Raw genomic sequence first — 25333 nt, 5'->3', positions numbered from 1 at the left:
TAAGTTCTGTCCCTCTCTCTGCTCAGCATGAGTGGACTGGTCTTGTGATCAGATAATATACAGGATTTAATTGGAACATGGGCTTTCACTGCTGAAGCTATTAAGAATGGTAAGGGAGAGGGGTGGAAAATACCTCGATCCACAAAGTGCCATAGTGCCGAGTATGCAGATCACAGTCATAGAGCCATTACAATTTCAAAGACAGCCTGTGTGGGCCGTGGCCATTTGTGTGGCCAAAGTTGCAAGATCATGGTGAAAAAATGGAGTTACATCAAAATGGCATTAGGATATTTGGGTTATAAGGCGATTCCTTTGACAGTGGCAGGACACAGTACTGGTGCTGCATTCATACCAGAGAACAGGGCTGGTGAGTCTCAGGAGACTATAAAGTCTTATAAAGCTGTACTTGCTATTTCATTCTTGTAGCATTTATTCACCTCATGGATTAAATATCTCCTTTAATTTGAAAGAAAACAAATATATTTTCCACACTTAAATTGAATAACAATTCTTGACTAACTCTATTGTTTTGCCTTGTACTTAAAAATCTTACCAAGTACTCTGTATCAGACACCAATGCTGTTAGTTCTGGTTTTAAGATTATTGTATTCGTCAAGAGTCTCCATGAAGGCAGATTCCTTGCACAATGTGTCCCCTATTAAAATCAGTGAGACTGTTCCATCTGGAGTATTTTGCGAGATTAGGGCTTGTATTTGTTTTCCTCTTCTTCCTATTCCTTAGGTAAGATATTCCACACTCAGTTTTCAGTTTGAATAACATGTAAATGATGTGACACTTCAGACAAAAATTGTTATCATTAAAACACTATTGTAGGTATCCGTTGCTCTTTTTATCCCCTACTTTCCCCCTATTCTCTTGCTATATGATTAGTTTTTGGCAAACTTAAGGTTAATAGGGTTATTTGAAGCATTTTGCATGTGGATTTTTTTTTTGCCTGTTAATAGTGCATTAAGCTTCTTTCTTATGACTTCTAAATGTGCTGCAGTGCTTTTTCTTTCTTTCTAGTGATCTGTTGGTGACCTGCAGGAGCATACTTACTGGGTTTTAGAAGCTCTACTACAACACTTTTAATATACTTTCTGTTGGACAGTAATCTCAGTTTGAATGGAGATAAGTGATTGGACCTAAGTAAAAGCAAAGACTTAATCCTTTGCTAGCTTCTGTGTTAAGCATATGCTGCTGGCCACTCACTGTTAGAGGCAAAGTGTCAGGATCATTTTCTGTTCTAATGGCAAGCCTATATTTTTAAGGATTTTAGTTATTTTTATTCCCTCTTCATGTGTTGGTTAGTGAGGTCCCTCCGTATTCAGTAGGTCTTGCTGCGTATAGCTTTCTTAAGCAGCCCTGTCAGACCAGTCATAGTTCATATGCTTGGATGTTGAATTGTTATGAATGTTTGGAAGCCTAAGTGTCTTAACACACCCTCCTTGCCCAGAACAATAGCAGAATTAAAAGAAATTTCTTTAGTAGATAATACCTCCTCAAATTAACTTAATTTGACAACTTTTTTCAAGCATGTTGTTAGGAATCTTTGCATTCCCTAGTCTTCCCAGGAGCACCAGGAAAAGCTCTGTTGCAGAGGGCCATCAACTAGGCTTGAGACTTGCCTGTAACAAGTACTGTGCGTGCTTGTTCTGTTGCCTCCTTTCCTTTAATAGGAGCTAAATCTTGACTAAATGTTGGTGCTGCTTCCTCTCCTGGGTTCTGAAGAAAACAGCAAGCTACAAGGTCCATGCTGCTTACCGGGATGAGCTGGCACAGCCTCAAAGAGAAAGAGAGGCATGGTGCCTGTAGCTGAATGTGGAGCCACAGGAAATAGTTTCTTGGATGCATGAGTGTCAACATCTTAATTGGGATCAGGAGTGCTCTTTTAAAGAAAACCTCTCAATTGTCTCCACTTACTGCACTTTGGCTTACATAGCCAAGTGGCTTCTGTGTGTAAACTGGATTCCTGTTGTATTGAATGAAATTAGAAAGTGTGCTCCAACCACTAATGGGCATTCAGTCTCTGGGACCAGACTACAGCTGGTCAAAAGTAAAACCCCAGAACACGTATAGTGTGGGTGTCAGGTCCTTAGCACCAATTAACTCACTCTGTGGATCTAGTCCTGTAGGGCTGCACTACATGTTCATGTAAACACAACCCTTACTTGCTGGGTGAGGAGAAAGTAAATATGAGGTATAGATGTTAATATAGAGCTATTAGGGTAGTAGGACTTTCTACTGCCCTGCACCTCCCTTCAAAATAATGGAAGTATGAAGTGGTAGAAGGGTAGTAGTTAGAATTGTAGAATATCTTAATTCTTTTTTTTAAAAGAGAAATTATAAACCAGCTGGAGAACAGATGGGTATCGGTGATATAATATTGTATTTCTTCTGAGCAGTTTTGTACACAGATCTTCAGCTTCTGGTTTCTATTACTGCTGCTTTTTGCTTCCCTTAACTGAAAATATCTATATGTGTGTTTGTGTGTGCATGTGTATAGTGCATACAGAAAAATATATGTATATACACACACTCATACCTTTCAACAGACACTGGAGTGACTATAGTTCAACATATTTCTCTTTAGCCTCTAGCACTCTGAGGAAATCCTAATTACCTTGTGTGCGAGAAATGTATATTCATGTGGCTAAATTCCCCTAATGTTTCTTATTCTCTTATCAAATGTTACTTCCCTTACAGATTGATTTAGAGTATTTACAGATTTTTGGAGTGTTACTAGGGCCATGTGCTCAGCAGAATGGTGGCTATTACAGCAAAACAAAGCATCCTACTCCCCATGAATTTTAAATTTTGGGGATTAAGTAGAGTGTTTTATAAGCACATAGTATCTGAAGACTAGAATGTCTCAAGTGCCAAACATATTTGAGTAAGGTTTGTGGGATGGCTTTAAGGAAATGGGTATGGGTTACAGATAGTTTGATTGTAGTTAATTTTATAGCAGTTCCTCTATAATTGTTTTTACCTGATTTTAGAATAAGATTTCACATCAGTTTTTTTTCTGTACTTTTCAACATGAAAGATTGACGTTATCCTTAAACCGAGGGCTAAGGTTTCACACTAGTTTCAGTCTCTGTTATGTTTTTTTTTCAATGAAGTACCTATACCAGGGATGTAAGAACAAAAAGAAATGCCATGGAATTTTTGGAAGACTGTTCTTTCACTGCTGAATGTGTAATGTCTGCTTTGTAACCTCTGATCAAATTTCTTTGATATTGGTATGTTTAGTGAAGGAATGTTGTAAAATGGAATAATTTCATTTTATGTGGATTCTATTTATAAAAAAAATATTATTTTGGATATGTCTGAAACTTGCAAATGGGCTGTTTCTTCAGCTTGAAGTATCAGCTGCTCCTTCTGGTGTCTATAATGGAGCGGATGTCATGTTGTAACTGCAGGATATCTAGCTGGTAACAGTTTGTTAGCTTTGGTATATGAGATCATTTGTTTGGCAGCTGATACTAGTAATTCCTCTGGTCATAGCGCTGAAACGCTTGGTGAGATCCTACTTGCTAAGCATTATTTCACAGCATTTATTACCAGCCTGGCAATGTTCCACCTTCTGAATAAGGAAAGAAAGTGGTGGTGAGCTTTGAGCCTGCTTGCATGTCAGTTTGTTATATCTTTGTTAAAATGAAACACACCTCAGTAAATTCTTGTAGCCTAATTGGGTTTTTCTTGAGCTTCTTGCAGCTTTGTAGACATCCACACAGCAGTAATGCTACTGAGGAGCCATGTACATCTTTACATGTGGAAATGTAATTAAACATCTGGTTGTAAACCCTTTGAAAAGCATGTGAAAGAAAATCACTATTTTATATGCTGTAGGAAGGGCAATGCAGCCCAGGGCCAGATCTGAGCATGGGGGAAGAGAAGGTTAAACAGCAAGCCTAAGCCACCTACCTCTTCACTGACAGCTGAAGGTGAGCCTTAAGGTGTAGTATTATACCTCTGCTCTGTCATTAGCCTTTCCTCACTAATGAAAGCTAAAGAGCAAGTTCTGCAGAAAGAGATTTATTACAGTCTCACTCAAGAAAACAGCTTAGGAAATGATTGAAAGTATGGTCTTTTGACATGGAAACCACGCTTCCAGCCTGGGGCCGTTTTGAAGGAAAACAAACCAACCCCAAGTCCTCCAGCTTCTGAGCTTTGCAGGAATCAAGATTGTTCTCCTCTTAAGTTGTTTGGATTTCCCCTCCCCTACACACTTCTGTCACTGAACAACCTCTTGGTTTCCTCCTCTAGCTTTGCTCTGACACTAGCTCTTCCCCCCTGGCCCCTGATGGCTAAAAAACTGGGTGGAAATGCATAAACTACTGATGTTCTGAGACACATGGATGTACCTTGGGTATTTAATTTAAGTCCATGGAAAAAAATGCATTCTTGCCTGACTGATGACACTGGTTTTGCCACTGGGTTATCTTATTTCTGACTTACAAGTGACTTATCCATGTGGCATAATCAGCTAGTAGTGTGTTTTCTACGTGCCTGACTCTTGAATTGATGCAAAATTGGATAGTAGGTGCTTTATTCTTTAGTCTTGGGGTGTTTTTACTGCTTATGTGTCCAAAACTGGGTAGGTGAGTACTCTGCCACATAGTACACTGAGTAGAAAGCGATTTGGGGAATAGTAGCAACAGAAAGTCTCTGAGATACTTCCCCTTGTTGGTAGCACAACTTGAAGTAGAATACACTACAATCTAAAGCAATGATGCTAATGCTGTAAGGGACATAGGTGTCTGTCTGTGTAAATAGATTTATGTGAGCGAGAAAACAGGGCTGCTTGGGGCTGAAAAATGTGGACATGCATTCATAAAAGCTGAATTTTTAGAGAAACTTTTTAAAAGCTGATGCAGAACTTTATTGCCTGTAGAGGCTGGCTTCGTGTAAACTTTGTTAACTTTTCTTATGTAAACTTAGTTGAAGTAGCAGAATACCTTTATTAAACTTTAGAGGACAGGAAGATGGAAGAGGTTTGACAAAAATGTTGTAATCATTAGTCATCACGTCATCCCACTTTGACATTGTGGGATGTAGGTGTTCCAGTGCATGGTAGTGGCCTTTTGTGGTAGCTTTGGTCTGAACAGTGAGTAACAGCAGACCAAAATCCCAGAGAGAATAGTTGTGACAAAACAGCTGGTGTCAGAGGGGCCAGAAAATGGAGTAATTGTTTTCATAAAAGCAATTTATTTCTTATTCTGGCATTTCAGTAATATTGAAGCTGCTGAGGACTTCTTTTGCAAAGAGAATTCTTTGGATTAATACTGACTATATGTGCTACAAACCTTGGTAACATACTTGTTCCTTTAGGTATTCCTTCAGACACTAACAATCACGTGCTTTCATCTGTAACCTACTTTGCACCTTACTGACATTCAAGGGTGGCTTCTGAAGAGAAGACTCAGTTTGAGAGGTGTGTGTTGTGTTTTATATTTGTCAACAGTTCTTTCTACTAAGTACACCCTTGATTAAGAGCATGCTGTCATTGTGCATGCTGCTTAGGCAAAGTGTTACAAGAACAATGTTCTCATGCTATCCTAATTATCAGTATTTGCTACGTGAGGGTTTCCATGGGTACACTTGTTAGGCAAAAGATGAGGAATGCAATTTTGTAGGACGGTGGTTAACAGGCTTGCTAGAGAGAATAAGCAAGAAAAGGAGGACTTTGAATTGGGTGCTTGTGCGAAGACAGCAAACGTGTCTGCACCTTTGCATGTACTTCCTGCGATAGCGTCAGATGCTGCTGATCTGACTAACAGGCTTGGACGTGGTTCTGCAACTTTGCCTGCCGTGAATCATCTCCTCTGACTTTGCTCTGCCTCCACTTCTTAATCTACAGCTTCTTCTCCATTCTGCTTTCCTCTTTATCTTAACAGTGCTTGCTGCCTTTCTTGCCATTTACCCTATTTCTATGCGTTTGTCACTTGGATACTGTAGCAATGTCCTGTTTTTATATACAAGACTGAGGTCACAAGACAAACTTCGGCTCAGACTGCAAGGCAAAGCATTCTTCTGAGGCACCGAGAGGACTACCTTAGGAGTTTCAGTTAGAGTGCCAGTGCCTTCCCAACTTCCTTTAGGGCAAGTTCAGGTGCTTTTACATGACCAACAGCCAAAATATCTCTTGTTTTGCCAGTCAGTATGCTTCCTGGATATAGGTGAGATACTTAGCATTGCACTGATAAATGGGCATGAAGGTTTTACATCACACTTGCTGCTGCTAAAACTGACTCATGATTTTCCTGCCATAGACTGTGCTGAGATGAAATTTGAGCTGTGTATGATGTAATTACTGAATCAGTATGCAGCTTTCTCTGCAGCATGTTCTCACCTCAATGTAATACACTTCAACTTTTCTCCTCTGCGGTGCTCAGTGGAGTTTCACGCATGCTAATGAAATTAGCTGTATTAAGTAAACAGCCTGACAATATTTATTTACTTTTCTAATAAAGGTGCTAACAGGCTGAATTTGGTATTAGCACTTTCAAATTAGAAATCTGAACACTTTACTGTAGTATAGTACTTCATAACGAAATCAGGAAGTTTCTTGCATAATAGTTCTTAGCTCTTATTGTCATGAAGTTTACTGACTTTTATGAAATAAAACAGTGGCTTGAATGAACTCAGTGCTCTGGTTTTTTATGTGGAGACTTTGCACTGAATTCTGAATCTATATTATCCAATACCTGAAATTGCTCGACTTTTGGTCCTGGATATGTGAATGCATGGCTTCAGGGGTACCAAAAATCTGAGCAGAGTACACCAGATTATGTTTTTGAAGGAAATCCCAGCAAGAATGATCTACAAATGGTTGAATACGTAGTTCTAAGCAAGTTATTCTTAAATTGTTATTCTTTCACTGAATGTGGATCACTTTACACAATTTAATATAATGTTGTACTGTTAAAGCTCTCTGTGGCCTAGAAAAGACAGTTATAGATTTTTTTTTTTAAAACGACAACTCAAAGAATTAGCTTATGTTCAGACAAATTTTGTCTGTCTTCTGTTTTTCTGTGTGGGCACATGAGCTTGTCCCAGCTATTGCTAATCAACTGAGTGCTTGTATCTGTCATCTTTCCTTTCGTGTTTCCACAAAATGACCTAAAATCTTCATGTTAAACACTCTGCTCTAACTTATGCTCTCAAATTTTTAAGACACATCTGACTGTAGGAAAGGTCATGGGCCTTTTGTTTCTGAAGTCCTGGCTTCTTTAACGTGGCTGGATTAAACAAGCTGGGTAAAGACCTGGTAAGCTGCTGGAAAGGAGGGTTGGTGACCTCCAGTGCAGGCACAAGGAAGAACTGAGTTAGATGCAGAAACCACTTTGCGCAGCTGTACAGCAGCGGGGTTAGTCCCTGTGTGTTAAGGCTCTGGTCTTGGCAAACGGCTGCAGTGGTACAAGATGCTATTGCATTCTCCCGTGTTGTGCTGAAATTGATGGACGGTAGTGTTGATAGAATAAAGAGTGTTAGAGCCTTCCTCAATCATGTCTGTGTAAAGGTCAATGATATAACCATCTCTTGCAGTAGTTTGTGTTAAGCTGTCAGACTTTGTGCAGAAATGGGTATGGAAGGCTCGTATGTTCTAGTCCTCAGCTGTGTTGATAAGGCTGGAATACAGAGCTGGGAATTGGTAACCACTTCAGTTCACTTGGCAGACATGCATCTGAGCTCTTACTTGATCTTGGCTTTTAGCCTGGAGGAAGGTTGCTCTTACATGGTAGACAGCTTCAGGAGTGCCAGCCTCTGCCTTACCAACTGTTAAAAGAGTTTCTCAATCACATCAAGTTAAAGAGTTGGAAAAATTAGCCCTCTCTGATTATAAAGATATTTATGACTTCTGGCTGTGGATATATAGTATGCTTACTAAGCGCTAAAATGATATCGCATGTGATTCCCAGTTATGGTGGCACTTAGTAACTGTAAAATGCCTATGTGTAGCTGGACTGGGTAATGGGTCCAGGGGCAGGTATGCAGTGGAGAGGAAAATGAGAATGGAACGCTGTATTTGTAGTGCACATTGATTTCTCAAAACAATCACTCAATGCAAGGAACCTGTGTACACATTGATACTACATCTGCCTGATTTCTTTTTTTTTTTTTTTAAGCAAAGTACACCTGGGTGAAATAGCAAAGATGACTTGAACCTCTGAATTAAACTTCGTTTACTGCTTAAAGAAATAATTGTATGTTTGTATTGAAATGTGGTGTTGGCATGTGAACTGGAAATCTGATTGAAGCAGTGGCTTTTTGTTTGCATTACTGAAGCAGTAAAAGTTGGTGAGAGTATAGACTTTATTAGAGTTGTATCCTTGGGCCCTGTTTTGACTAGAAAAGAAAGTTAGAGTTTTGTTTGTTTTTTAATGAAGTTGTCCTGAATCTGTAATTGTTAAGAAGGCTCCTAATGAGTCTGCTCTGGTAGACTTCATCTCTCAAGAAAGTCTGGTCCATTATAAAGAAAGAACTTTCTTATAGAGTGTTTTACTGGGGAACACTGAAGGAGCTTGACCAATTCTTACCTTCTAATGAGGAGAAATGTTTCAAATTTTTCTAAATAGATAATTGCTCCATAAACTTGCTGACTGAAATTTTAGTTTGTTCCTATCACTGAATCTTCAATGTGTGAAGCATTTTCCTATTGCATGACAAAGTTGCAGCTGGCTCTTTTTCTGTGATTTTTGTCTTTTTGTCCAGATATTTCATGATTGACAGACTGCTACTTGGCAGCCAAATCTTAGCATGTTACTGGGTGTGCTCAACTGTAATTATGTATAAACCTGGCAGTATAAACTTTAAAGTCTAATATAACACTAGTATTTTTTTGAGAAAATATTTAGGATCCCATGTGAGTAGTTAGAGCGGTTGGCCTGCTTTAAGGAGGAGGCTATTTCATAACTTAATGACTATTTATACATTCAAAGTCCTACGCAATTGGTGGTAAACACAACGTAATTCTCTTGCATAGTGTCTTGCAGCAAGGTTAGGTTTGCCCATGCCAGTCAGCTGCAGGACTGTGGTTTGTTTGGTTTTGTGTGTAGTCTTTCTCATTGTGAAGGTATTATGGTATGAGTGATTTAATTACCCTGATCTTCTGCACAGGGTCCTAAGACGCGGCTCCTCCTTCCCTTTCCAGTGAAACTTGAAAATAAACATATGTAAACCGTCAAGATTCAGTGCTAGCTACTGGAAAGCTACCTTCCAGGCTGTCTACAAGAGAGGGTTAAGGAATGTGTTTTGGATGGAATAGGCAAATTATCATAACAACAACAAGAGGAGCAAAACATATTTTTGGCTATAACCAGTGAAAAATGCCGGAGCTGACGTTATATCCGTCCATGTTATCACTTCATTCAATCTAAGTCAGGATTTCCTGGCATTCATCTAGACAGAAGTGATGGACTTTGCTGTTCATGCTATAGCAACTTTTGAGTGATCAAGCATGGCTTCTTGTGTGTGTGTTCTTTCTCATATCCTTACTAGTTGGGTAAATCAGTAATTTTTTCATAAATATTCAGCATACTTAGTTTTTCATTCCCTTCCTCATTATAGCAGACTAACTTTTTTGTTACGATCTCTATTTTAAAAGAATCAAAAAACCATCTTGCTCTTATAACAGTTTAATATAACCATTTACAGACGACTCACCGATATTATGTTAGTTGACCAGAAAACCTGGGCTGCTTCAGCTCTCAGCACTGCTGGAGAGCCACATCTAATAACTTTGATTTCATATATTATGAATTTGGGAGGATGCACCTAGAATCAAGTAACTTAAATTTGTTTTTAGTGAAATTACGCTGCTGAATACACACTTCTGGGCTAGTTGAAACTGACCCCTTCTGAAGCAATGTCCCTTGGAAGAAGGGCTTGGGGTCTCTGTGTAGCGCTTGCCTCTAGCTCTGCTTGAGAGCATTCTCTGGTCCCTAAACTTACTTGGCTGTAAAGTTTGAGAGAGAATGCCATGTCCTCTGAAGTTTTCAAGGTCCACTTGTGAATGTAGCCTTTTCATAACAGGAGTGGAGGAAATTTGTAAATAAATTGTTTCTGCTTATATGCAGGTGTGTTACTTTAAGTAATGGTGTTTGTATGTGTTTTAGCAAAAGGAGTATTTTTCAGCTAACTAGAAAAAATCGGGGGGGGGGATGTTGAACATCAAACAATCGTATCTCTGTATCAGTTGGCATTAATATGTGTTTACTTATTTCTAACAAATAATATTTTTAGTCATGCTTTTTTATTTTCATATTCTAAAACTACTCCTTTGAACAGGGGCTTGAAAGCTGCATACAGACTTTTTTTATTAAATAAAAAAAATAGGGCTTTAAAGAAGAGGGAGAAGGAACAGGAAAGAGCAGGCAACCAAACCCATGCCTCAGGATACTGTCCCTGAGGTGTGGCCGTGATGTCTGTGCTGGTCTGCTCATTTACATAGGCGATATTAAGGTTTGAAATCTGTCAGTACTTTCATACAGCGTTGAAATGCAACAAGAGCTGGTACAGTGTTATAAAGTGCCCTATTCTGTCTTGCGTTATTGCTCCAAATTCTCCTTCAGCTGTGCAATGTGTAGCTCTGCCTTCTGTTGAAGAGAAGGTGGGGAAAGGCAGAGGCAGTAAAGCTGGTAGGATAAGAGATTTCTATTCATCTAATTTTCTGTCAGAGTCAGTTCTCGGACGTGCCTTGGCAGGGTCTGTATTTAGTAGCTGTGTTCCTGGACGCTGGCCCAGTCACATGGCGCCGCTGGAACAAGTGACATGGGAATGATGTGTTAGCCAAGAGCCGGGGCTGTGTGCTGGAGGAGGTGGGGTGGCCCAGCCGGCCAGGCAGCCTGTGCCCCGGCCCTCGGGAGAGACACTTGGACCCAGTACGGCTTGCTCCCGGCCGGCTGCTGCCGTTTGGCTCAACCTGTTTCGCTCCAGTGAAAGCTGGAAGTTGGTTACTGGAGATGCCTTTAAAAAGATAAACAGGGAAAAAAAAACAACCCACAGCAAAGCCTACATAGTGTCAAATTAACAAGTCAACCTTCAGTTCTTTGAAATGACAAAGATTATTACCATGAAACAATTTCTGTAAAATAATTGACTTAATTTAGATCAATAAGCTCTCCTAGCTGTTAGAAGCTATGGGAGTTGGGGGGGAAGTAAGATGGAAGGGGGAAAGTTGATTAAGACTAATCAAGTTTTTCTGTACTGAGGAAAGGACTAGGTGATGGATCGAGGGTGCTAACCTCATTGTGTACTTTGCCTTTCTTTGTATAAAGTCCCAGTTTAACGAAAAGAAACACAGTTTTCTTAATGGCAAAACACAATTAAATACATGCACTTTTTTGTGTAATTGTAAGTCTTGAGCTCTTCTCTTTGCTAATGAGGAATTCCGTTGGTGGGGTTAGCAGCCGAGAGCCCTCTGTGCTGTTTATGGTGCTACTTCAAACAAGTTGTTGGGTTTTTTTTGTTTGGTTAGGTCTCTTTTTTCTCTTTTTTTTTGGCATAATCACTAAAACACTGTATGAAGCCTAGCTCCCAAACTTCTGACTTGTTGATAAGCCAACAGTGAATCCAAACTTATGAAAGTTGGCCAAATTGTGAAACACTGGCTTAATCAGCTGTTCTGATGTTTGTGGAAATTTATGGTGACTTTAACTTGTATAGATCTACTTGTTAGCCTCTATCAGGTGCGCGTGGGGTTTGTGGCAATTTTTTGTGCATATGTGTGATAGTATTGCTTTCTAGCAACAAAGATGATGAAAAATACATCCAACCTTGCAAAAATCCGGTATATTCTCCTTCCCTCAGCGGAGAATATGTGGAATTGTAACTTTTCAGTGAGCAAATATTTTTCAATGCTGTTTTGCTTTTCATACAGTAACAAATAGAATTATCTTTTTTGAAAAAACTAATCTTTCAGTACAGCGATCCGATACAGAGAGCTTTTATTTTTCTCCACCAGATCTCTTTCCGTAGGAAAATATAAAGTGAGCAAAGTGCTGCAAATAACATGTTCCTTCACTTGTTGCATGACTAATCCGCAATGTATCCCGCCTAACTTGTGTGAAACTAGTAACTATGTATCATGCTTGAACAAGGTGGTTCATCTGAGGTTAATAGTGCTTTACCATATTAGGACTGCTTTAAATCATTGTGGAAGAAGAATGTGGCGTGGCATCAGCACAGCTCTTCCATATCCAACGTTTTAAAAAGAAGGGGAGCAATGTAGGGTAAATACTTCAAATAGGGAGGGAGGAAGAGAACCTACATCTTCTATATAAGCTATTCAACAGACTAAAAGACGGGAATTCATCATTAAGCCATCCAAAATAGATTCCACTTCACCTTTAAACATGTGTTTGGCACTCATCCTGAATGTCTGGGTCGTAGGCATTTTTTGTGTATCAATTTTGGTAAGTGTATGTTTTTCAAAAACAAATGCTCATTGACACAGCAGGTATGATTCAAACTTTCTGTTTTCCTACACTTCTCTAGCCTGCTTCTAATAGCTGTTTAGAAAATAAAACCTTACGGGGAGCTCTGCAAATATTCTGTTAGATTTGAAAACAATGCTTAAGTTTTAGTGAGCAGCTGTAACATACAGAATTATTCTTAATGAGATAACGCCATCATATATATTTCTTTTTTCTCCCACCCCAAATTTTCTTGCTAAAGTATTACCTTTAGTTGAAATCATTTAGGCAATTGTCTCGCAGTGGAGATGAAGGACAGGAAATGACCTACAAACAGAGCAGGTGACATGCTGTCACACAGCCTAGAAAAAAGAGTCATTAAACTCTGCTTCCCAGAGGATTATATCTGGAGAGCAGGACACTTTCTTCCTCTTTCTGTGTATTATCTATTTCTTGGACTCGGGGGGTGGGGTGGGTGGAGTTTCATGTGTGTGTTTGCTTTTTTTTTTTGTTCAGGAATGCTTCTGTGGGATTTTTGGTAGTAATTCCCCAGGTGTTTTGGGGTTTATAGTATTCTACAGATGACCTCATCTACAGATGAGGTAGTGTTGTGAAGCACCTCTATTTAGTGAGTTTACAGGAGTTCCTAGTTCTGGACTCTGATGTGAAACCAATATTGTGGTCATTTAACTGAATGTTTCGGGATTTTGTTTTGGTTTTTGTTTGGGGAAAAGACAGAACAAGTGAAGTCTGTCAATGGCTGATCTTACTCTAAGTGTAGGAACGTGGCCATCAATTGCTTGTTTCATTTGCACTTCAAAGGTGACTAGGGACACTGATGTTTGAAGCAGTCCTGCTCAATGAGGTGAGGGCTAGGAGTCATCCTCTCCTAGATTGTTTGGATAACTTGAGAACAGGCCAAAGCTTTTCACTTGTTTCCCTCACTTGGGAGGAGGAGTGATTGTGATCTAGTACTTGTCATTTCTCTGGGAATCGAAATTGAGCTTTTTTTTTTTATTGCTGTAGGCTTCCCTCTGCAACTAAGTTGTTCAGCCTAACCTTGCTCTAGTTTTCTGCTTGACTTTTGTCCAGTGTTTAGAGGTTGGGGTTTACTGAGATTACAAAATCCTTGTAAGAAGGGTGCTGTGCTGTTTAGCTGGTAGCACGTAGCACTAGGTTTTGAAATCTTACTGTGTTTTCTGACCCTGCTACTGTATTTCTGGGTGAGCATTAGAAAAGTTATTTTCCCTTTTTTAATCTGGAGGAGAAATAACACTATGGTTATCATCTTATAAAATGTCTAAAATTTTACTGATGGGGGAAGGAAAGCTATGTAAGATCTGAATTATGAGCAGATGTATATGGATAACTCTTTTTTAAAGCAGCCATGGGGAAGAGGACTTTGTTCTGCAGTGGAATTAGCAGAGTCTGAACAGAAACGTCAGGTTCCTTTGTTCCATTTAAAACCTTAACTTTTCTTGATCAAAAGTATTTTATTAAATTGTTTTAATAGGCACATGACTGTAAGTTCTCATCAACCAACTTGATGTCTGTGACAAACGTTTTTGGTGGTTGTTTTCCCTTCTTTTTTAAAAAAGCTTTTCAAATTGTAGTATCAGATTCTTGGCCAAGTGTACTGTTTGTCCTTAAAAGTAAAAGCATTACAGTGCAGAATATCTGGTGTGTTTCTTGGTGTTGGTCACTTTTTTAAACTGATAACCATATGGCAATGATGACAGATTCTTATTTGCTTCTAAGCTATATGAGGTTGCTAGGGGTTGTCAGATGACACTTGCTCACATGAGAGCCATTAACAGGGTGTTGTAGCCAGTGTTAGAACAACCTTGCAACTAAGGGCGAGTCACTGCAAAAGCAACTATGCTTTTTTTTTTTTAAGAGGCCATATGGTTCAGTCTTGTGACTACATAATTGCCAGCTACCTAATCACATACCAGGAAGCAAACATAGTTAAAGTCAATATTGGCTGTTGTATCTGCTACAGCTTTGTGCCAGCCTCGGTAGGAAAAACTCTAACAGCAGCAAGAGCAAGTCTACGATGGCTTCTGAAACTTGGAAGTCATGTCTGCTCCTCTGTCTGGAATAATTGCAGCAGTACATTAGCTACAGCTGTCTTTCTGCATTAATGGCTTATAGAATATATGAAGATCTGTTTGCCTTTTTTCCCCCTAACAGGAAATTCGGCAGACCATATTCCTGTCTAGGGAAGAAAGCTGATGGTAAATTACCATCGTTAATGGTTGATCTATAGTAAAGAAATCCGCTTGAGGCTGTATCTCTTCAGCGGGTATTTGGTTTCTTTGAGGGAGCTTTACAGGAGGATTTGTAGCAGAAGAAAATGTGTGGGGGTACACCAAAAGCTGTAAATGGTACAGGGGGACAAGTTGAAAGAGCAAGAAACAACAGCGATGTGCCACTTGGAAATAATCTCTCTTGTACCAAATTGGATGAAAGGATTAGAAAACCTTTGAGAGACCAAAGTGTCAGCTGTGTGAGCAAAGTGACTAGACTGCCGCAAAACAGGTATGCGTGAAACTTTTTTGATATATATGATTTCTTGACAGAGAATGACATCTTTAGTTGATATTAGATTTATAATCATGTGCCTGAAAGGCTATTTTGTAAATAATTTGAAAAGTTCTATTAGAAGCTTATTCTTGCTGATGATGGTAACTGATACTTCAAAAAGTCTTCTTTGTTGTCTGAAAATGAATCTACATTCTTGACTCTGATGTGTAAGATTTATGTGTATGCAAACTGAGGCACGAAGGATAATTGCTTTTCTTCTCGGTTAAGTAATCTTACCTTCTCTTTCTAGTTTTCTAATTAGTTCCCCTCTTATTTTTTTGCCACCTCCTGTGTTAGTGGGTCAAGTAGTAACAGTGTGCAGAGCAGTAACAGGAGAGAATAATGTAAGTGGAGGAAGAATGCAGGAAGGAACCCTCTGCTTTACTTGTAAATGACCTCTAGATCAAGCATTACATCAAAGTAATATGGAATATGAATAGTGTTTCTTTGACTTCTTTGTGGTGTCTTTTTCAGATGTGTGCCAGCCTGTCTCCAATGTCTGAGTCTCTACTGCTATGTAACTGTTGGAAAATAGGTTCAGGGCAGCTTTTTCCAAACTGTAATGCTCAAGAGTGTTATAGCAAATAGTCTACATTCAGGATTGCTGATCTAAGAAGCAGAAAAATATAGATAGATATATAGGTATATAGATATGTTTTACCCTTTTTATTTATCTAGCCTATAGATGTTGCGCTGAAGTACTGAGTCACTTTCAAAAACGTTTTAAGGTCAGCTGAAATAGTTTTTGAATGTAAATTAATAGGTCACTCTTCAGTTATTGCATACCTGCCTGCTGATTATTATAAAGGTGAATCAAAAGCTTTCTTTGTAAAGATCAGGGTTTGGAGATCTATATTATCTGAAAATACTGATTCAAGGCAGAATGGGGCAAACTTTTTTGACTTTTTTCCAGGAACAAAGGAGTCTGCTTTCTCCTAAGTAAGAGAGAATTCCTTGCCTCTGTGTCTCAGATCTGTAATGGCAGAAATGTTGAACAAGCCAAAGGAAAGTAGTTTATATGCCAATTTAAGAGAAAATAAAGAAAATTAAACTTAATTTTGAATTCTGGGAGAAAACTTGCCAGGATACCTGTAACCTGTTCCAAACTTGTGGCCTCCTTTAAAAAAAACAAATAAGCAAACAAAAATGCCCCCAACTTTATTCATAGTGTTTTAGTGTCTTTAGTAGACCTGGTTTTCCTGTTGTATGAATGTAGACAGCTTGATTTTATTTATTTTGACTTGAAGATGATGTTTATTAGTTCTAGCATCTTCCACATGCAGGAAAGATCCACTCTGAGGGTGAGGCTAGATAATCTGAGCTGTTCAAATAGACTGCTGATGCTGGCGGGAGTAATTGCATTGCCTAATCACATTGCCTCTTCTTCCTTTGCTTTCTGGCATCATGCTCTTGTCCTTTTTCCCCTTGTGCTGGCCTTGGCCTTTCTAATCCTTCTGGAACTGGCTTCCCTTAGGGAGTCAGTTCAGCTCACTAAGCAGGCAGAAAACTGACTCAGGAACAAGAAAACTCAATTAACATTCTAACTAGCCTCAATACTTATTTGGGATGTATAGGGAATGTTTTCTTTGTGCCCTTTCCTAAAGGTATAGGATGGATGAAGCGAGTTAGTGTAACTCATGCTGCCACCAAGAGGTGGAGGTTCCATTGGCTTCAACTCCCTCCTTCCTTTTTCCAGCTACATTTCTGATCTGCTTTCATGTGCTGCAACAGACTTCTGCTGCAGAGAATTCGGTTAGTTTACAGAGGGGTCCAGCAATTACCAGAGCAGACGTGACTAACAGGAAGGGTCACGTAGTTACAAAAAAGGGGAGAAAGGGTATGTGGGGCTTTTATTTTTGTGGTCATTTAAGAAAACATTCTCTTTGGTCAAAATAGCCACATTTAACCTGAAATACGAATGTCTGCACAAGCTCATATTAATTTAATTCAGCTAATTTTTAAGAATATGTAGGATCTGGCATAATGCATTGTTTTTAAGCCAAAGTCAAGCATTTCAGTTAGCTGTCAGTCTCTTCACTTCCTTACCTTTCCAGGGTATAATGTCATCAGAACCCTGTTTTGTCACTTTGCAGTATGTTGACACTCAGGTGTCTGAAAAAAACCCAACAAACCCTACTATAATTTCATTCATTTTGTTTGTAACATTTGTTTAATAAGTCGCTTAGCAATATATATTCCTTCAGCACAATCTCTTATCATTCTATTTATTAAGTAGTTCTTAAACAGGAATTGACCATATGAATTTTCTTGTATCAGCAGAATGAGAAAATTTATATAAACAGGGCTAAGGCAAATGATGTTTCAGTTGGTATTTAGCAAAACTTTTTTTTGAAGGCTTTTTTTTTTTTTTAGGATGACTGAAAGAAGCAACAGTTGTTTTCCAAAAGTAGTGATTGTAGCACCTTTATTCTTGCTAAACATTCATAAGAAATATGAAGCTTACCCTGGGGATTATATAGTTTTGTTATCAGGAGAAACACTTTCAGCAGTAGGTATATAGGCAAAATTACTCGTATTGTATATCTCTCCCATAGCTTCCTTCAATATTAAGTATGGTTGGGTAAGCTGGTTTAGGCAGAAACAGGGGAAAAAGGGAATAATCAACAGTGTACCAGTTTACATTTTATGAAATGACTATAAACAACTGAGTCTTGAGACGTGAAGTAAGAGAGTGTCGGGAGTGGTGGTGAAGAGCAAAAAAGGGCTCTTCTGATATGAATAAACATCAATATTTGTTGTAACTGGACATGGAGTAGACTGTTAGAATCTCATAATGTGGTGCGACTGGAAAATAAGGGGCTTTTTGTAAGCGTGTTGAAGGTTTGCTTTCTAGTCCAAAAGTGGAAGAATTGATAATTTTGTTACATAATAATGTTCAAATTCTGGTGCAAGCTTTTCATGTAACACTTTCAGAATCTTCTCTTTCTCCGTCTTCTATCTACCTCCCACAAATGCACTATGAGTATTTTTTTGGTACCTTAAAATTAACACTAGTTCATATTGTGGCCTTGGAGGAGGAGGGGAAAGAGTCTGTTATCTCCTTCACTATCTGTTTTTGGTGGATAGAAGTAGACATCCCTTGATCAGCTTGGTGGTTGAAATTGATTAGTGAATTAACAAATAATTGGGCAAGATGAACCTGTATGCATATACGTTGCCTGTGAGCATAGGAGCTTTTTTTTCCTTATGAAAAGACAGGCTAAAATATTTCTGTTGTCTATTTTGGATATTATGGTCTTACTTCTCAGAAACAACTGGTGGAAGTGTGTAAGGTTTTTTTTTTCTTCTTAGTCAAACCCTTAAGCTATTACTTTCTAACATCTAAAGGAATGTTAAGCTATACAAACAGAAGTGTGGTATTTTGTTTTTTCTTCATAAGCTGTGATTTTTGTGTAAGAGAATCTTATCTCTTTCTCAGAAAATGTATGTGAAGAAGAAACAGAAATGCATGCCTTTCAGCATTGCTAAATAAACAAGAAGCTGATAGAGAGATAAGTAAGGTTTGGGGTTTTGGCTTTGATGCATGTGAAAATGGAGCTAATCAATGATTCTGTGTGCTGTCTGTATTCTTCAACACTCTGCTTTTAGGAGATGATTGAATACTCCCACTGTCCCTGTTTTGGGGGCTGTATGTTATACAAGCTGACTTAAACAATAAAGGGTGGAAGTACTGTAAGCAGTCTGGTCACCAGCTTTTGTGATGGGGAGAAAAACATCGCACTCATCTGACCAGTCTTGAAACTATGGGTTTATATGGCTGTATAACATGCATATAGATCTGCTTGATCTTATTGAATGAGGTTTTATCTTCTGTAATATCTAGGACTGCTGCAGGAACTGCATCTGCGTTCTGGGTAATTCAAAGCCTGTAAGCAAAGACTTCATTAAAACATACGTTAGATATTTGGTAATACTGTAAGGATACTGTAAGAAGTGCTATCTGCAGTTACTTCCCTGGATTTGATCTATTAGCCACGTAAAGCTCTGTATAATAGATTTTATGTAACTTCTTAGCTTGTTGCTGTCTGGTACTAAAATCCATTTGAAGTTCTGAAAGATTACAGCAATCTTTAATTCCTAGCATGCTCTGTGGAAAAGGCATCTCAGCAGGCTGTTAAATTGGATTCTGCTTCAGCATTTGTTATAAAACCCCGTTCATGTCTTATGCAGAAGTTGGCACCATGCAAACAACATGAAGTTTGCTTTAGTGAAGAATGTGGGAGCTCACCTGTTCATAAGGAAACCTAAATTCATGCCACAAAAGTACTGAGCATGCTCTTAGCATGAGTGGGCAGATGCAGGGCTGGACTTGCTCAATCCGTGCCTGAAACGAATCTTTCTGAGTTTAGACTTGCAGTCCTGTGGCCTGAACTACAGATCCTGCTGTGCCAGTCCTGAAGATAAGTCAGACTTTGCTCTTGGATACAATTCAAATTAAGGCCATGGAGATGTACCTTTTCTTTGTTGTTAATAGGAGGGAAGACCCATGGCCTTCTCAAGAAAGCAGCATAGTTACTTCAGGTATTGTCTGTTGCAGAAAGTCTGTAAGTAAATAGGTGGCTGTATAACTGAAGAGGTATCAGTGTATCTGGTACTGAAGAGCGTCCGATTCACGTAGCAGACTAAAATGAAGTCTACTGATGGCTATGAGTTCTCTTGCATTCTGTATAACTGGATTTTGTAATAGCATTGCGCAGGCAGTGGGCTGAGAAACTAGTAACAGACTTTTAAAGCAGATGGTGTAGTTGCAGCTCTCTGTATCTGTGAGGTGTGTAGGATCTTTGTTGGGCAACTGTCAACAATGGTATCGGGTCTGATCTCATGCAGGTTAACTTAATGCTGTGACTCTCTTTGAAAGGGGAGACGTGAAAAGAAATCTGCCTGGCACTCCTAGCATTTTGGAGGCAACACATTACAAACGCATTGACAAGTTTCCTCTCTGTTGATGGCAAAACAGCCTCCAGCATCGTTCCATGATCTGGCTTTGATGTGTACTGGACCCTTGTATTATGTATGTAGAGTATATTTGTATCAGATTACCTAACAATGGAGATAGGTATCTGACTTATTCTGTCCCAAGGTATTTAAAAATAGAATAAAACCTGCCAGATTGATGAGGTCTTTCAGCTTTGAAAAAGGTGCCTATTTAGGCTTATTTTTCTTTCTAGCTACATAGAAAGGGGAGTTATCTTTGAAATGCAAGCTGAAGCACAAAGAAGAAATGAAGCTGGCTTTATTTATAATGATTTGAAATTTGCAAGTCTCTAAGTGTGTTCCTAAGGCAGTTGCCCATGGTTACCTTACTGACTCTAGCAGGAATTGATGGTGTTTACCGCACTATTGATTTATGGCTGTTAACAGAGCATGGAATAAAAGAAATAACTTCAGAAATTCTTGTCTTTCAGCTGTACAGAGTTTTTGTGCTCTTCCCTCAATTCTCCACCTTTCAGTAAGGCGTAGTTTGGGAAAATTCCTAAATGAAACATCCTTTTAGGTGGGAGATCAGTGTGGCCTTGACTGAAGTCTGTTATGCAATTTGTTAAACCAACAACTATTAATAACTGTTGTACTCTTACCCCCTAGATGCAGTTCATCCAGGTCAGGGATGAGGCAATAGGACTGAGCACCAGTGCTGTGTACCACTGCTTTATGCAGCAGTAGGTTTTTTCCATTAATTCCAGCATGTCAGCTACATAACATGAAAAGCCAAACTTCTATGCTCTGACATGCAGACCAACTCCCTTTGGAATTAGGAAATAAAGTCTTTTGCCACCGCAGCTATGATCAGTTGTGCTCTTAAACCTCCTGCAGTAGTGCAAAGAGGCAAGTCGTGTGCCATGGTGTATCTCTGAGGAACGGGCAAATTCTGGCTGGAGAGAGTTGTTTAATTCAGGTTGAATCTTCAGTGGTATCTTTGTTTCATCTACTAATTGAGCTTCGTCATAGTCAGAGATCAAGTCTCGGTAATCTATGGTTGCTCTGTAAACCCTGAAACATCTCAGAAAAAGGGGAAAAATAATGGAACAACACATACCTTGTCTTTCAGTTACAAGAATTAAACTTTGGAAAAATTGTAACTTATATTGACAGGAATAGGTCAAAAGGAATTGGGTTTGTGGTGTTCAGAGGAGAGAAGGGAGAGGGAGGGTGAAAGCCTTAAGCTTGTGAAAGGCTATAGTAAAGAGGATGGTAATCCATTGTTCTTTATCACCGCTGAGAGAACTGCACAAAATAGTACACCTACCTTGCAAGAAGGATGACCCGGACTGTGTATGGAGAAGGAAATAAATTTAAGAGTAGTTAAGCCCTGGGGCAGGTTGTTGAGACAAAGTCTTGTGTTCCCTTTCTGGAAAACTTTGAAGGAATGTTGGATGAAAATTGGTCTGGCTGTACCTGCCTGTGTATGAGTGACCCTGGACTTAGGTGCTCCTTTGAGTTCCTTTTCAGTCGGAGTTCTGTGGTTACAGCCTGATTCTTGTAAATGCTAAGTAAAAAATGTATTTGCCAAATACCTGTTTCTTCACTTAAATAAGCCTGCATAGCAGTAAGCACACTATTTTAACATCTTGTGTTCATAATCTGCAGCTGGTCCTCTTCAGAGTTTGACTTGAATGAAATCCGCCTGATAGTTTACCAAGACTGTGAGAGGAGGGGCAGACAGGTCTTATTTGATTCCAAAGCGGTCCGCAAAATTGATGAAGCTGTGGTTCAGGTATGAAATGCTAATTTTGCTTTTGTCCTATTTTCCTTTTGTTTCCCTTCCCAAAAGCAGGAATTTTAATATGACAGCGTCAATTTCCTAATCTTATTTGTGATCCTTCACTTGATCTTAATTCTGTGATAGCTGCAACAAGAATGTGTTAGATTCCAAAAAGCCTGTGAACACATATCTGTTATTTGGTGTTTATAATAGAGATATGGCATTGAAACTTAACAACTTTGGTCTGATTTGCTTTCGAGCAAAGCAATCTACACCCCTTTAAACTCAGTATTTCCTAGCTTTTTCTAATGTTGACCAGGATTGTTTTTTGGTTTTAGCCCTGGTTGTGCAGCCCCATTGTTCCAGTGATGTCTAGCATGTCTCTAAATGTGCTTGTCTTCCTTTGGTGTTTGGATTGGTAAAGTTGTTGGCTTTATGTGAATTAAACCAACTCAGCTTTGGCTAACCATGCTGTAATGTGTAAGACTAACACATGGCAATATACAGCCATGTAAGTTTTGGTGACGCGTGTAGAAGCAAGAGTAGATGCTGTCAAGATGAAAATTCTTTTGCTGTTCACCAGGCACACAAATTTTGGAGTAATGCTTTGAGCAAACTTAAGTGATTTTAAGACAAGTAAAACAATAGTGTTTTGTAGTAGTTTTGTTTGTTGTTTTTGGTTTTTTTTTCCTACTAGTTCTGTGTTTCTCTTCTATGTTGAATTATTTCAATTTTTTGTTTGTTCTGGAGCCCTTGTTACAACCAGCAACTTCGTCATGTCAGACTAGCATGGTTTATCGTAGAATCACAAGCTATACACAAATACTTGTGACTTGTAGAATTTACTTATGGAGATGCTTAAAAACCGGCAATATCTATTTTAGTCACAGTGCAAATACACCATTGTGCCAAATCAGTAAGACTGATGAGCATCATCAGCTGATGACTGATCATGTGCTTAAGAGGGTAAATGGGTCAGACTGGTCTGTTAATCTTGCTCTCCTTTTCATCTCCCTCCCTCCTCACCCCCCCTACCCCTCCACCCCCCATCAAGGTCATTCCTTTGTATCTTAAAGTTGGTTAAAAACACACAGTATGTGAAGAAGAAATATATTTCTGACTTCATTGAAATACTCAAATTATTCCACTTGCTTGAATACTTTAAACTAAAAGTTGACTACAAAATGTCCTATCAGGAACTGTATGCAAGGTTTACATAAAACAGATTATAACCTCCCTCATAACCCACAATACAGGCTATAATCTGTTTTCTAGCCAGTCACGGGTCTAGGTGCCCTTTTAGAATAGTCAGAGCACTTTGAATGGCAGGCAAACACATAGATGTTAAAAGTGATCTTGAATGTTTGGTCATTTATTTGGTGTGTTATCAAATAGCGAGCCTAAAATGTTATTCATTTAAAGTTTAGGCAAAATGAGTCTCAAGCTCAGTCCTGTTGGAAGTAAAGTCAAGAAAGTGTGTGTTTACTGTGCACTTATCTGTTTTCCTGAAATACAATAAATCTTATTCACATTGAATATTCAAATACATCGATTGTCTCTAAAGTATGCAATAAACTTACTTGGGGGAACTAGCAGGTCTGTATTTCATTTAACCATGTGTTTGTTTAATATACTGCATTTCTTTTCAGTGTTCTTAATCTAATCTCCGATTCTTTCTGCAGATGGCATATATCAGACCACTTTTATTGGGCATTTTTTGTCAATAGCTCATTCAGCACGTGACTACTGACCCTGGTGCATTTCTAAACCCTTAATGACAGTCACAATGGGATTAGATAAGCAGTAGCACATAAATACTATGCCAGGAAAAAATGCACAAAAGGAGTGCAAATATAGGATAGAATATAAAAGTCCAGGAATTTACTTTTTTTAATATGCTAGTAGGCTTGTTTTTAAATTGGTAAAGGAGCTGTACTGTCACTTTAGTTTAAACTGAACTTTTCAAAAAATGACAGATCATCTACCCCCCTTTTCTTGGCCGCCTCCTGTTTTTCTTCCGCATCTTTCCTTTTGCCCGTTTCATCATCTGGTCATTGTGACTTGAGTATTCCAAAACTTACTACTGTTACTGTACTGTAGTATTCAAAGTGTTTATCTTAAAAATCAGTCTTGGGAATATTGGATTCTACTTCTATTTCCATTTAATTTCCTGTTATCATTCCTTTCTTGTCTTGCTGAGCCCAAAATATGGCTATGGCCACTTTTTACTAGTGTCTAGGTTATTACTGTTTCTTTTTGCCTGCTTGCTTGCTTTTTCTGTAAACTATCTACATGTACCTTGTTGACATTTTAAAAAAATTTAGTCGATCTCTGCCAATGCATGTTCCCAATGAGCTAAACCATGCTGGTACAAAATGAGACTTAAAAAAAATACACTTCATTCCAATGTGCACTACGTGAATGAATGTGTCCATTAATGCATATTAAATGTATGTGCATTAAGGGATTTTTAATTTCTTAAATATTTAAAAACTTTCTGATCAGTTTTCATTGCTGCAAGGTTAGGGTTTTGCTCCCTTCATATAAACCATTTCAAGTGCATGTGAGAAGTATGTTCAAAATAATGTGGCCCTCTTAACTGACATCTAATGGACATTCAAACTGGGGGAGGGGAGGAGCGGGAAGAAGCCATCAATGGAAACAAGAAAGTCATTAAGTTTTGTTCAAGAAAACTTTATTAAGCAAATCCCAATGAATTAAATGCAGCTTGTCTTATGAAACATGTACAAATAGCATTAATGTAACTGGTATCTTTCTGAGACTTCCTTTACACCCTTCTGATCAGTTCTAAGAGGTTGTTAAAACATAGCGACTTGAGAGTAAACTTTGAATTCAAGTCATCTGAATTTAAGTATTCATTTGCTTGCTTTTTTCTTTTCTTACACAACTCCTTTACAGCTTTAAGAAATAGATTTATTTTTTTTTTAACTTGGTAATTCTACCAAATGATGCATTATTCACCCCTTGGTTTTGCTGGTTATTCTTCTGTTTAAGAAATCTGTTAATCGGTTGGGAAGCAAAAGTTATATGCAATTTGAATGATTAGTTGTGCAAATGATAACAGAAATTGGTCTGTAAGCAACTCATAAGATGAGATTTTATTTGCATAAACTTTGGCAAATGTTACACAGAGCAATTTAGAACAATTGGGAATGATCTTCCAGTGGAACTTTGACTAATTACTCTGACTACATGTGGTATTATGAAAAAACCTTTTAAAACTGATACATAGTTCTTGAACCAAGTAAGAGTGTCTCTTATTTCTGTTTCTTACCTGTAGTTTAAGAAAAATCTTGCTGTGGTATGTTTACAGATGCGAGTTCTCATGTTTGCTTTGTTTTCATCATATTGCTCTATTTTTTACACAGAAAATGGCAGAGGATGCTTCTGTAAAGACTTCTGCCAAGAACTGTCAAGCAAGCAATGGGAACAACAATATTTCTTCCCATAGTCCCTCAATAAGCTGTATGCAAAATGTCAAAGAACAGATACCGAAGTATCAGGTAATGTTCATTATTTTTCTTGCTTGTATTTATCTGTTTTACTGAAGAAGTTTGCATATAAAAGCCTTAATTTACATGTATTT

The 25333-nt window shown here is 38.5% G+C and overlaps 1 protein-coding gene across 6 annotated transcripts in view; it reads left to right on the top strand.

Annotated features, from left to right (window-relative positions):
• Positions 1–25333, top strand: part of FNIP2 (folliculin interacting protein 2) — a 51945-nt gene that overhangs the window by 1116 nt on the left and 25496 nt on the right. For 2 of the 6 annotated variants that reach the window (XM_054202854.1, XM_054202851.1), the window contains exons 2-3: positions 21612–21738; positions 25116–25250. In XM_054202854.1, coding sequence (XP_054058829.1) covers positions 21612–21738; positions 25116–25250 — 262 coding nt within the window. Of the gene's footprint in view, positions 1–12852; positions 14961–14995; positions 19548–21611; positions 21739–25115; positions 25251–25333 lie in introns of those variants that run through there. The other 4 variants (XM_054202849.1, XM_054202850.1, XM_054202853.1 and 1 more) reach the window with 4 other exon arrangements.

This window comes from Rissa tridactyla, chromosome 5 (assembly GCF_028500815.1).
Source record: "Rissa tridactyla isolate bRisTri1 chromosome 5, bRisTri1.patW.cur.20221130, whole genome shotgun sequence".
Taxonomy (NCBI): Eukaryota; Metazoa; Chordata; class Aves; order Charadriiformes; family Laridae; genus Rissa; species Rissa tridactyla.
The sequence above is the reverse complement of the archived record's forward strand: the minus strand, read 5'-3'. Positions and strand labels throughout refer to the sequence as shown.